General features: G+C 37.7%; 1 protein-coding gene across 1 annotated transcript in view; it reads left to right on the top strand.

Annotated features, from left to right (window-relative positions):
• Nucleotides 1-14,083, top strand: part of SRBD1 (S1 RNA binding domain 1) — a 410,508-nt gene that overhangs the window by 77,631 nt on the left and 318,794 nt on the right. The window contains exon 9 of the mRNA XM_042781471.1: nt 6,858-6,961. Within this exon, the coding sequence (XP_042637405.1) occupies nt 6,858-6,961 (104 nt within the window). The remainder of the gene's footprint in view (nt 1-6,857; nt 6,962-14,083) is intronic.

Here is a 14,083-nt window from a genome sequence, read left to right as displayed (position 1 = left end):
TTGAGTACCTTCCAACCTGAGGGGCTCCTCTTCTGGTAGTGTATTGGACAGTGTTTCAGGGATGTTCATAAAGTTGTCCAGTAATACATCAGGCAGTGTTTCACTGTTATACATAAGGTTTTCATTGGGCAGTTCTTTGAGATGTGGATGGCTTCTTCCTTCTTCTCAGCCTGTCTCAGTCTGGAAGTTCTCCTGAAACCTGCCCACCATGGGTAACCCTCCTGGCATTTGAAAACACTGGTGACACAACCTCCAGTCTCAGCAACACGCAGCCACTATAGTATGACAAATTGACAGACAAGTTCATCTCCCTTAGCTGTTCCAAACTGGCTCCTGCTTCCTGCCTATTCTGATCGTCAGCCCTGGCTATCACCACTTCACTTTCTTGGGGTTCTCTCCCTTACCTGTTCTGGCTGTTGGCCCTGGCTCCTGCCACTTCCTGCCTGGGGATTCATCCCCTTACCTGTTCTAGCTGTTGGTATTGGCTCATGCTGCTTCCTGCCTGGGGGCTCTGGCAGTGGATAGTAACAAACAAATATTTATTTTCTCATAATTTAGGAGGGTAGGAGTCTAAACTCAGAACACTTATATGGGGAAAGGCTTTCTTTTTTTGTTGGCTGTTGCAAAAAGGACATGGGGTTGGCATCTTCTGACCTCCTCTAACTTTACAAGCAGAAGACAGAATCACCATTAGCAGACCAAAGCTTATTCTTATAAGGCCAGACATGCCGCCACCCACCAGCCTTTTACCAGTTCTGACACCAACCATCCCTCCAGTGACACTTACTACTTCTTTGCTGGGTTTGATAATTGATTTCAGTGGCCACACAGAAGTCACAGACAATACTTATGATTATGGGGTTTATTTGGAAAATAACAGGGTATGGTTCAGGTTCATGAACATGTTGTGGATATAGTTCTTCAGTCAGGACAGTCTCCCCTCTGCTGTGCCCTCAGACATGCTTCCGTGGCCCTTGGCCTCTTGGCCTGACCTCTGCCTTGTTTGGGCATGTGTTACAAAGCTGTTTGAGCTCTGCCAATAGGCATACGTAGGTGCACCTCACTCTGTCAGCAAGCCTCCTGCCCAAGGGCACTCAGCTTTCTCGCTCTGTGGGCCACTCCCGCCACTCTACCTCATGCTTCTTGGTTCCACTGTGACCATCTCTTTGCTGAGGTGTGTCTGTCTGCCAGAGTGTCTCTGTCTGCCGGGGTATCTCTGTCTGCATGGGCATCTGTGTCTGCTGGGACATCTCTCTCTACCCAGATGTCTCTCTCTGCTGGGCATCTCTGCCAAGGAGGTCCATTGAAGTGATCTTAGGTCCAAGGATGCACTTTCTTTTACCTCCAGCTCTTCTCTCTTGATGGCAGTGAGATCCCCCTCTCTCCCTCTAGGAAGGCTCATTTTAAGCCTAGCAGTGACAGAACTAACCAATCCCAACATAGTATCAAAAATTAATTGACTGTAGCCCATTGATGGATGAGTCAATAAATTGTGCTAGTTACATACAATGGAGTACAAATAGAATGTGCAAATATAAAGAATAATAAGGAATCCACAAAGCATAACATGGATGAATCTGAAAGACATGCTGAGTGAAATTAAGTCAATCACAAAGGACAAATATTTTATGGTCTTACTGTTATGAAACGTCAAGAATAGATATACACACACAAAAAAATTATTTGATCGTTACTAAACAACAACAACAAGAGGTGATAGGGTGAGGGAGAGGAAGCACTTTCTATACAGTATACACTTGTTATTTTTGGTAATGAGAAAGGCAATACTAAATATAGGTGAAGTCTGTACATCTTGATCAATGTAAATGAAGACACTAAAGCATACACAAGAAAAAGGGACAACTTTGGTAAATGCTGCAACATACACAGTTTCGCAGCAATAGGAATAACAAGCAAAAAAAGTGTTGTTATATAGGTAGAAGTGTGTACATATCTGTGTAGAAAGGTATTATGAGTGCATACATGTGCAGGTATAGGTGCATTTCTAAACAAAATGAAAGGAAAAACCAAACCCACTACCATTGAGTTGATTCCAATTTATAGTGACCCCCATTGAGTTTCCGTGGCGGTAAATCTTTGCAGAAGTAGATTACTCTGTCATCCTTCCACAGAGCAACTGGTGGGTTTGAACTGCCAGCTTTCTGTTTAGCAGCCAGATGTCTTAGGCGCTGCGCTACCAAAGCTCCTCAGGTGTAGCTGTAGGCAACTGTAAGTACATGTTTGTATGTACTGCATATATATATCCTTATAAAGTACATGAGGGCACAGTTTTGGAGATGACTTAGACATATCCAAACAACTTGCAGGATTGGTTTTTTGGTTTAATAGACTTAGGATGATAGTTTCATGGAATAACTTTGTCAGTTGCCATAACATAATTCATAAACATAATGTTCTACATCCTTGTTTGATGAGTAGCCTCTGAAGTCTTAAAAGCTTGTGAGTGGCTATGTAAAATACAACTATTGATCTCTACTCATCTGTAGCAAAAGAGAATGAAGGAAACCAAAGACTCAAAGAAGAAACTAGTCCCCCTGGCCTCTTCTAGCCTAAGTCTAGAACTAGATGGTGCTCAGCTATCAGTATTGACTGTTTTGACCAGGAACACAGTAGAAGATTGCAGATAGAAGGGAGACAGTTGTAGAACAAAGCTCAAAATCCTAAAATAGGCCAGACCTACCTAACCCGCGATACTGTAGCTCTAAGGTATCTGTTGAAGTTGGCACCAAAGCTACTCCTGGAGGTCACCTTTCAGCCAAGTAATAGACTGGCTTATAAATATGATTGCCATTGATAAAGTGCTCATATAAACAATCAGCTGTATGAGACTAAGCAGTCAACATTTACCCAAAAGCAAAGGTGAGAAAGCAAGAAGGGGAAGGGAAGCCAGATCAATGGGAATGCAAACAGAATAAACAGGATGGAAATAGAATGCTGACATATTGTGACAATTGTAACCAATGTCCCAGAACAATTTACAGAAAAAGCCTGTTGAATGGGAACCTAATCACTGTGTAAACTTCTGCCTAAATTATTTTCACATAAAATATTTGGAACTTAATTAATTGGCTATTGATATATGGGTTAATATCTGGACTTTCAATTCTATTACATTGATGTGTAACTCTGTTATTGTATTAATTATCACACTATCTCGATTACTGTAGCCTTGTATTCAATTTTGAAATCGGGGTGTGAGTTCTGCAACTGTTCTTTTTCAAGGCTGTTTTGGCTATTCTTGGTCCCCTGAATTTCCATAGGAATTTTAGGATCATTTTGTCAATTGCTGCAAGAAAACTAGCTTGGAATTTGATAGGAATTGTGTTGAATTTACAAATTGGGGAAGTATAGCCATCTTAGCAATATTAAGTCTTATAATACTTGAACATGGGGTGTTGTTCCATTTATTTAGGTCATTGATTTCTTTCAAAAATGTTTTTTAGTTTTCAGAATATAAATTTTGTACTATTTAAATTTTTTCTTAAGTATTTTAATTTTTATGCTATTATGAATAGAATTATCTCTTTATTTTCAGTTTTAGAATGTTGATTTCTTATATGTAGAAATTGAGAATATTAATTTTGTGTCCTTCAACCTTGTTGAATTTATTTGTTCTACTGCTACTACTACTACTAATATTATTAATATTTTCATGGGTTCCTTATGATTTTTTATATAAAGTATCATATCATCTGTAAATATAGTTTTCCTTCTGCCTTTTCAGAATTTGGATGCATTTTATTACTTTTTCTTGCCTAAATGCCCTGACTAGAACTTCCACTGTAATGTTGAAACAAATGGCAAAAATGGATATCTGCCAAAGAGGCAAGGAAGCCCCATCTTCTGACCTCCTCTAACCCCACAAGAGGAAGACAGAATCACCAAGGCCTATTCTGCAAGGCCAGACATGCTGCCTCCCTCCAGCCCTTTCATCAACCTTGGGACCAACTGTTCCTCCCGCAACACCTACCACCTCTCTGCTGGGTTTGATAATTCGCTGCATTGACCACACAGGACTCATAGATTATGGGGTTTATTAGAGAAGCAACAGGCTAAAATTGAAGTTCAGAAATGCACTCAGTCTTTTGCAGCCAGCTGTCTCAGTTAGCAGCCAGCAGTCTCTCTCTCAGCAGCCTGTGTCTTTCATGTGTCTCTCTCAGCAGCATGTCTCTCGCATTTCTCTCTCAGCAAATGCATGTCTCTCAGGAGCTCATTTCTCTCAGCAGCATGTCTTCTCAGCCAGCAGTCAGAGAGACTTCTTCTGCCTCTAGGAGGGCTCCTTTTGAGCCTGGCAGAGTGGCCAACATCAGAATTCTATACACCTGAGAGAGAGTGAACTTCCCAGAAGATTGCTTCATGTCACTCTCAACAGAAATACCCCAGGTGGATAACTTTAACAATCAGGAGCTACTCAGTTGCTCATGGCAAATTCCACCATGGAGTTTACAAAGACTTATGGCTAGAAAAGCCATACCAGGTAATTTACTACACCGTAATGTCTTTGTTTTGTATCTGATCTTAGAGGAAACCATTATATTTTAAGGCCAAAAATTTCAAATACTACCTTGGCAGCTCTGGTGGCATAGTGCCTAAGGCATTTGACTGCTAACCAGAAGGCTGGCGATTCAATCTCACCAGCCACTCCTCAGAAGGAAGATTGGGCAATCTGCTTCTGTAGAGAAAACTGCCTCAGAAACCCAACTTGGGGTCACTATGAATCACATCGACTTGATGGCAATGAGTTTTGTTTTATTTGTTTTTTTACCTTAATGTACATCTTTGAGTCTCACTGAGCCCCAAAGACCTGACCATAAGTTCTCCTTCTTTCATGTGATATGCATCACCACCACCCTACCTAGCAGGAAAGACTTCCCACCTGGGTGGTTCCCCCATTAGCCTGATCAGCAGTACTCAACCTGGTTCTCAACATAGTGAACTACATTTCCCTGTCATCTGTCGAATCATGTAAACAAACCAATTACATTCTCCTGCAGGAAGCAGGAACCCTACCCACTTGTTCTACAAAGCCTGCCTCTCACATCCAGTACTAGGTCACTGTGTTCTTTAGCGCAACCCCTGTGTAGCATTGCATGGTTGTGTGGTATCCTGATCCCCTGGGCTGTGAGTACATACGTGATTAATAAACTACTGTCAGTCTCATCTGTCCAGGGTCAGATGGAAATTTGACCATCTCATAGTGTTTAAGTTAGGAGATTCCTCCTCCAGTGGGGTAAATAGGAGGTGATCACAGTAAGCATACAGCCTTTCACCATTGTCCTATTTCTCTAGTGCTGCTGTAACAGAAATACTACAGTGGGTAGCTTTAACAAACAGAAATTTATTTTCTCACAGTTGTGAAGGCTAGAAGTCTGAATTTGCAGTGGTGTCTTCAGGGGGAAAGCTTCCCTCTGTCTGTTCTGGGCAAAGGCCTTTGTCTTTTTTGAGCTTCTATTTGTTGCCTCCTTGGTGATCTTCATGTGGCATGACATCTATGTTCAGTCATCTCTGCTGTCTTCTTCCTTCCTTAATACTCTTTTTATATCTCAAAAGAGGTTGATTTAAGACACATTGTACAGTAACACTGTCTCATTATCATAACAAAGGAATCCTGTTCCCAAATGAGGTTATTACCACAAGATACGGGTTTGGATTCATAATACATGTTTTGGGGATTCACAATTCAATTCATTAACAGTCGTTAAGGATGATGTTCTGTGGATATTCTTGTCTATGCCCTTCTTCATGTTTAAGAATTTCCTTTCTGTTCCTACTGCGTTGAGTGTTTTTGTCATGAAAGGGTGCTGGATTTTGTCGAATGATCTTTCTGCATTTATTGAGATGATCTTGTAGTTTTTTTTTTTTTTTTTTTTTTTTTTGCTTTATTCTATTAATATGTGTATTATATTAATTGATTTTTTCTATATGTTAAGCTAACCTTGCATTCCTGAGTTAAACTCCGCTTCATCATGGTATATAATTATTTTTATAGATTGCGGGATTTGGCTTTTTAGCATTTTGTTGAGAATTTTTACATCTATATTCATAGCGATACTTGTGTGTAGTTTTCTCTTTTTGTGATATCTTTGTCTGCTTTTTGTATCAGGGTAATGTTGTTCTTTAAGGAATTTTTAATGTGTTTTAGTACAGTTGCTCTAGTATAACATTAATGAAGAGCATGGAGTGATTGGAGTTTAAATTCCTCATTTGCTACTTGCTAGCTTTGTGATTTGGGGCAAGTTAGACTCAGAAAAATTAATATATATATAGTGAAGATGATCATACATACATCATTAGTGATTGTGAGGATTAAATGATGTATGTAATGATTGAAAGATATATTTTAAAAGCTTAGAATGGCCAGGCAATTTAGTAAGTGCTCGATAAATAGTACCAATTACTAGCTAATAACATTCTGCTAAGGATTTCTGGAATGTTATGATTGCTACAGAGTTTGTTATATGTATTTATCTTCGCAAATATCTTTTGACAAATATAAAAAGTACATTCTTCCATATTTAGATGTTCAAAGTTTTCAATTAGTAGAATCTGAAATGAGAGTTTAGATCACCATAGTCTGTTCTTAGTGAATGTCATAGACTTTGTACCTGCATTTTATTTTCAAAAACTGTAGTGTGATTTTATTTATTCATGAGATATATTGAAATAGTATAAATATATGATTATTTTAAAAATAAACTCTTGGTAAGGAATGAATAGAGAGTTTGTATAACTCTATGCTGAATGGCCATTTGATTGTTTCACGAGTGTTGGCTGGTTAAATTTATCAGTTATGTATTTGTAAATAATCAATCTCTGTCATATATGTTTGCATGCAGATTCTGGCGATTAACCGTGGAGAAAATTTGAAGATATTGACAGTCAAGGTCAATATTCCTGATGGAGTGAAGAATGAATTCTGTAGATGGTGTATCCAAAACAGGTCTGTGTATAGATTTTTTACAGAATTTCTTTGTTTTTCTTGGGAAAATACCATATAGAAATCTCTATCAACACATATGGAAAGATATCCATTAGATTAAAAAAAATAGTGTCAGAACAGTATATATGGTGTCCATTTTGCATTAAAAAGCAAAACAAAACAAACCTACATTGTCTTTGCTTAAATAGAAAAATATCTGGAAAATGCACAAGAAATTATTAATAGTAGTTATCCTTGGGGAGGATACTTCACTACCTTTCTGTGCCATTTGTATCTTTTTCAAAGAGCACATTTTCTTTTGTGAAAAAATAAATCAGTAGACATACTATACTGTATATAACCTACCTAAATGTTTTGTACATTATGTATGATTGATAAAGAAATTTAATTTATTAGATAATAAAGTATAAGTCTCTAAGCATGCTATGTGTTGTGATGTTGTTGTTGTTACATGTTGTTGAGTTGGGTCTGACTCATAGCGAGCCTATGTACAACAGAAGGAAACAACTGCCTTCTCCTGTGCCATCCTCGCAGTATTTGCTGTGCTTAAGGCCATTGTGCAGCCACTGTGTCAATCCATCTTCCTGAGGGTCTTCTCCTTTTTTGCTCACCCTCTGCTTTACCAACCGTGATATCCTTCTCTAGGGAGTGGTCCCTTCTGACCACATGACCAAAGTAGATAGGATGAAGTCTGGCCATTTTTGCTTCTATGGAATATTTTGACTGCAGTTGTTCCAGGACACATTTATTTGTTCTTCAGGAAGTCCAGGTATTTTTAGTATTTTTTGCCAACATCATAATTCAAAGGCATCAACTCTTTTTTGATCTTCCTTACTCATTGTCCAGCTTTCATATGCATATGAGACGACAGAAAATACCGTGAAAATCCTGTGGCTTGTATCAGGGTCACCTTAATCTGCCAAGTGACAGCTTTGCTTCTTAACACTTTAAAGAGATCTTTTGCAGCAGATTTGCCCAGTGCAATACAACGTCTGATTTCTTCACTGCTGCTTCCATTGGTGTTGATTCTGAATACAAGTAAAATGAAATCCCTGACAACTTCAGTCTTTTTTCCATTTATCATGATGTTGCTTATTGGTCCAGTTGTGAGGATTTTTGTTTTCTTTATGTTGAGGTGTAATCCATACTGAAGACTAGTCTTTGATCTTCATCAGTAAGTGCTTCAAGTCATCTTTACTTTGAGCAAGCAAGGCTGTGTCACCTGCATATCGCAAGTTGTTAATGAATCTTTCTCCCATTCTGATGCTGCATTCTTCATATAGTCTAGCTTCTCAGATTATTTGCTCAGCACATGGGTTGAATAAGTATGGTGAAAGGATATAACCCTGATGCACACCTTTCCTGATTTTAAATCATGCAGTATCTCATGATTTTTTTCGAACAACAGCTTCTTGGTCTTTGGACAAGTTCCTCATGAGCACAATGACATGTTCTGGAATTCCCATTCTTCATAATGTTATCTGTAATTTGTTACGAGCCACACAGTCAAAAGCCTACACAGTCAAAAGCCTTTGCATAGTCAGTGAAACACAAGTAAACATCTTTCTGATATTCTTTGCTTTTAGCCAAGATCCATCAGATATCAGCAGTGATATCCCTTATTCCAGGTCCTCTTGTGACTCTGGCTTGAATTTCTGTAAATTCCCTGTCAGTATACTGTTGCAACTCTTTTGGAATTACCTTTTTTATAAATTTGTTTTTGTTTTGAATTATCTTCAACAAGAGTTTACTTGCATGTGATATTAATGATATTGTTTAGTAGTTTCCAATTCTGTTGGATCTCCTTTCTTTCAAATGGGCATGTATATGGTTCTCCCCCAGTCTGTTGGTCAAATAGCTGTCTTGGCAATTATGTCTTGGCATAAATGCATAAGTGCCTTCAGCGCCATGTAGTTTGTTCAAACCTCTCATTGTATGTTCTGTAAATTCCTGGAGGCTTGTTTTTTTTTTTTTGCCAGTTCCTTCAATGACTCTTGGACTTCTTTCTTCATTACCACTGGTTCTTGATCATATACTTCCTCCTAAAATATCAACCATTTTGTTTTGGTATAGTGATTCAGTATATTCTTCCCATCTTTTGATGTTTCCTGTGTCATATTTTGCCATAAAATCCTTCAATACTGTAACTCGAGGCTTGAATTTTCTATTCTTTCAGCTTGAAAGATAGTGAGTGTGTTCTTCCCTTTTGGGTTTCTAATTCCAGGGCTTTGCATATTTCAGTATAATACTTTTACTGTGTCTTCTCAAGGTGCTCTTTGAAATCTTCTGTTCAGCTCTTTTATCTCATCATTTCTTCCATTCTCTTTAGCTGCCCTCTGTTCAACAGCAAGTTTCAGAGTCTCTCTGACATCTTTTTTGGTCTTGTCTTCCTTTCCTGTCTTTTTAATGACAATTTGCTTTCTTTATATGTAATGTCCTTAATATCATCCCATAACTCATCTGGTTTTTGGTTATTGGTGTTCAGCGTGTCAAATCTATTCTTCAGATGGTCTGAATTCAGGTGGGATATAATCAAGGCCGTAGTTTGGTTCTTGGGGACTTGCTTTAATTATCTTAAGCTTCAACTTTAACTTGCATGTGAGCATTGATGGTTTGTTCCATAGTCAATTCCTGGCCTTCTTTTGATTGAATATACTGAACTTCTCCTTTGCCTCTTCCCACAGATGTAGTTGGTCTGATTCCTATGTATTACATCTGGTGATGTCCATGTGTATAGCTACCATTTATTTTGTTTAAAAAGGTAATTGCAATGAATAAGTCATTGGTGTTGCAAAATTCTATCATGTGATCTCCAGTGTCATTTCTGTCACCACAGCTATATTTTCCAACTACTGATGATTCTTCTTTGTTTCCAGCTTTCACATTCCAATCACCAGTAATAATCAATACACCCTGATTGCATATATGGTCAATTTCAGACAGCAGAAGTTGGTAAAAACATTCAATTTTTTCATCTTTGGCTTTAATGGTTGGTATGTAAATTTGAATAATAGTAGTATTATTCCTTGTAGGTGTATGGATATTATCCTATCACTGACAGCGTTGTGCATAAAAATAGATCTTGAAACATTCTTTTTGACAATGAATGCAACACCATTCTTCAATTTGTCATTCCCAGCATAGTATACCGTATGATTATCTAATTTAAAATGGTCAATACCATTGTATTTCAACTCACTAATGCCTAGGTTATCGATCTTTATGAATTCCATTTCATTTTTGACAATTTCCAAGTTTCCTAGATTTTTACTTTGTATATTCCATATTCCGATTATTAATATATGTTTGGAGCAGTTTATTCTCATTTTGGGGAGCTCTAGTGGTGTAGTGCCTAAGGCACTTGGCTGCTAACCAGAAGGCTGGTGGTTCAAACCCACCAGCCGCTCCTTGGAAGGAAGACTGGGCAATCTACTTCCGTAGTGATACTGCCTGGGAAATCCAGGGAGTGGTCGCTATGAGTTGATTCCGACTCGATGGCACATAACAACAACAACATTCTCATTTTGAGTCATTCTCCATCAGCAAATGAAGGTCCTGAAAGTTTTACTCCATCTACGACATTAAGGTCAACTCTATTTAGAGGAGGCAAAATATGACTTCCCTGTCTTCTTTTGAGGTCCTTCCAACCTGAGGGACTCATCTTCTGGCACTGTATCAGACATTGTTTCAGAGTTTTTCATAAAGATTTTCAGTAATATATCAGACAGTGTTTCACTATTATTCATAACATTTTTATTGTCCAGTTCTTTCAGAAGCGGATGATCCTGCCCTCACTCACAGTCTGTCTTAGTCTGGAAGCTCCACTTCCATGGTGACCCTGATGGTATTTGAAATACCAGTGGCATAGCCTTTAGGCTCACAGGAACATGCAAGCCACCATAATATGACAAATTGACAAACGAGTGGTAGTCTGTGTTTGCAGTGGACCTAAAATATTTTGTATATTAAGAGATGATTGAAACAAACAGTAGATATATTGAAGATTTCAATACAAATCTCTAAATTTATATAACATTTTATCATCCTTTCTTTATTTGTTAGGGACCTTTTTACAATAGGACCACATGTTGGTATAGCATTTAACTTTCCGTTTTCACTTTTCAGATTTAATTTGGTCTTTATAGTAAGCTATTTGGTAGGTAGAGCAGTTTTTATAGCCACTATTTGACTAATGAGAAAATTGATGGTACGTGTTGAAGTGACTTAGCATTTAGGAGATATAGATACTACATATGGTCATAACTAGCTAACTCTAATTTAGAATGCTTGCTGAGAATGCTGTTTGCACAGTTGAAGGAAGTGTTCTTTGAGAGGAACAAGTTTTATGTACTCTGAGAATTAGCACTCTCATGGAACGTAGTTTTTATGTGCATTCTTTGGATTCCAGCTTGCCAAAGGCCAATTCAGTGAAAAACCAACATGCTGAATGTCCAAATAATACTAACCAAGCAACCAAATCACAAAGCAACAATTTAAGTGTTAATTGGTAAATTGCTTAAGCCATTCATAGTATATCTATAAAATGTAGTTCCATGCAGCCATTTTTAAAAAGCTGAGGTAGAGATAAACATATGGACATACCTTTCTAAGGTAAAAAGAGTTTATAATCAATATTTATAGTAGTATTCCATTAATGATAAAAAAACATATCAAAGTATGTTTATGAAAATGTCAGACAAAATATTAGAATGTTAGTTCCTTTAGGGTGAGATTTTAATTTTCTATTTCATACTCTTAGTTGCATTTTTAGGAATGTATTTATTTTACAAATAAGCAAATAAATTTCATTAAAAATCAAAAGGAAATAAATACCTAAAAGAAATCTTTGATTAAAAAAAAATTAAGAAATTAGATAATTTTAAGCTGTAATAAAACTCTAAGGTAAGTGTTATAGAAAGAGCAATTTTTAAAAACTTTTTATTGTAATTTACATGAAAGTTTACAAAGGAATTTTGTTTTCCATTCAACAGTTTACATTCTTTTTGTTTCGTAACATTGATTGCAATCTTCATAAGGTACTCTTCCCTTTTCCTTCCTGTGGTTACCTTTGCCCTCTGTCCTTCTTTCCTATGCATTCTTGCCCTCTGAGCTGTTTCCCTGTGTGAATTCTGCCCTTCTGATGTCCCATGGTTGATTGTTCTAAGGAGTGCACTTCCCTGGTTTAATTGTTCACCTTGTACACCTGTTTGTTGTGTGGGTGGAAGTTAAGCCACTGAAGTGATTTCTATTCCAGGCTTATCAAGTGGCTAGTGACCATAATCTTGGGGGTTTCACCAGTCTCTATCAGATCAGTAATCCTGGTCTTTTTTTTTTTTTTTTTTTAATGATTTGTTCTACATTTTTCTCCCACTCTATACACATCTCCGATTTTGATCCCTTTCAAAGTGGTTGTCATTGGTAGCTGGGCATACCTAGCTCTTCTGGTCTCAGGGTCATGTCAACTAAAGTTCCCATGGTCCATGAGTCCTATAGATTAATTGTTTCCATGTATCTTTGATTTTCTTCATTCTTTGCTCCAGATGTAGAAAGACTAATTCTTGCATCTTAGATGGCCTGTTATAAACTTTTAAGACACCAGTCACTGCTTACCAAAGTAGGATGTAGAACAATGTTTTTATATACTATGATATGACATTGTAGCTTGATGTCCCCCATGACCATGTCCTGAGCCTACAGGTCGAATGACTCCCTTCAGGAGTCTGGTTTTGCTAAGAAGTTATCGTAACTTTGCCACTTGTTAGCTCTGTTATATATATGGATATTTTTATAGCACATGCAAATACATATATAGAAATGTCATCTGAGGAACCTATATTTGGTCATAGTTATTTTTCTGTATGCCTACCTGTACCTGATTATCTTGCCTGACTGCCTATGTGCCCGATTGTTGATTAATCTTTGTTATTACTGATAATATAATATTGTATTTATAATAGTGTTTACCCATGTTGTCTGTACCTCTTGTGCACCTCTCTGTGATTTCCTTTTCTTTAGTGTATTGTGCTGGTCACCTGCTTTTGGTATATTACCTTTTCTTTCACCCAAATCAATACTTCTTTTTTTTACAAAGCTGGAAATTTTCCCTCCCCTTCCCTCTTATTGCTGGTAACCAAGAGAAAATTTTCTTCCTTGTGTAAACCTTTCCTTGACATTTTATAATAGTGGACTCATACGTTATTTGTCCTTCTGTGATTGACTAATTTCATTTAGCATAATGTCCTTCAAGTTCATCCACATTAAGAGGTGTTTTGTGGATTCTTCATGATTCTTTAGTGTTGCTTAGTATTCCATTCTATATATGTACCATAATTAGGTTATCTGTTCATCTGTTGGTGGTCACTTAGGTTTTTTCCATCTCTTTGTTATTGTGAATAGTGCTGTGATGGGCATGGGTGTACGAGCTCTGGTGGCCTAGTGCCTAAGGCATTTGCTAACCAGAGGGCCGGTGGTTCAAACCCACAAACCACTCCTTGGAAGGAAGGTTGGGTATTCGTAGAGATACCGCCTCAGAAACCGAAGGACGGGTCACTATGAGTTGAATTGACTCGGTGGGAGTGAGGTTTTTTTTCTTCAGTTTTGAACGTGGGTGTGCATGTATGTATTCATGTTCTGGCTCTGCTTCTTTAGGATATATACCTAGTGGTGGGATTGCTGGATCAGATGGTATTTGTTTCCATTTTTTGAAGAAAGTGCCATAGTGTTTTCTACAGTGGTTGTACCATTTTACAGTCCCACCAGGAGTGTATGAGAGTTACATTCTCTCTACACCCTCCCCAGCATTTGTTGTTTTCTGTTATTTTGAACTTTGCTATTAATGCTGGCATGAGATAATAATCTCATTGTCATTTTGATTTACATCTTTCTAATCGCTAATGATGATGAGCATTTTTTCATGAGTTTGTTGGCTGTCTGAATATATTCTTTGGTGAGGTGTCTGTTCATGGCCTCTGCCCATTTTTTTATGAGGATTTGGGTGAAGATTTACAGAGTAAATTCACTTTTCATACAGCAATTCACATATACTTTGTCTCATGTCATTGACCAAAATTTACAATGCAGCAGCTCCCCTCCCACTTCCTCCCCATAGTTACCTCCTCCCAG

Source organism: Orycteropus afer, unplaced genomic scaffold (assembly GCF_000298275.1).
Source record: "Orycteropus afer afer isolate SDZICR_OR568_19922 unplaced genomic scaffold, OryAfe1.0 scaffold00124, whole genome shotgun sequence".
Classification (NCBI taxonomy): Eukaryota; Metazoa; Chordata; class Mammalia; order Tubulidentata; family Orycteropodidae; genus Orycteropus; species Orycteropus afer.
This window is presented reverse-complemented; position numbering and strand designations above follow the sequence as displayed.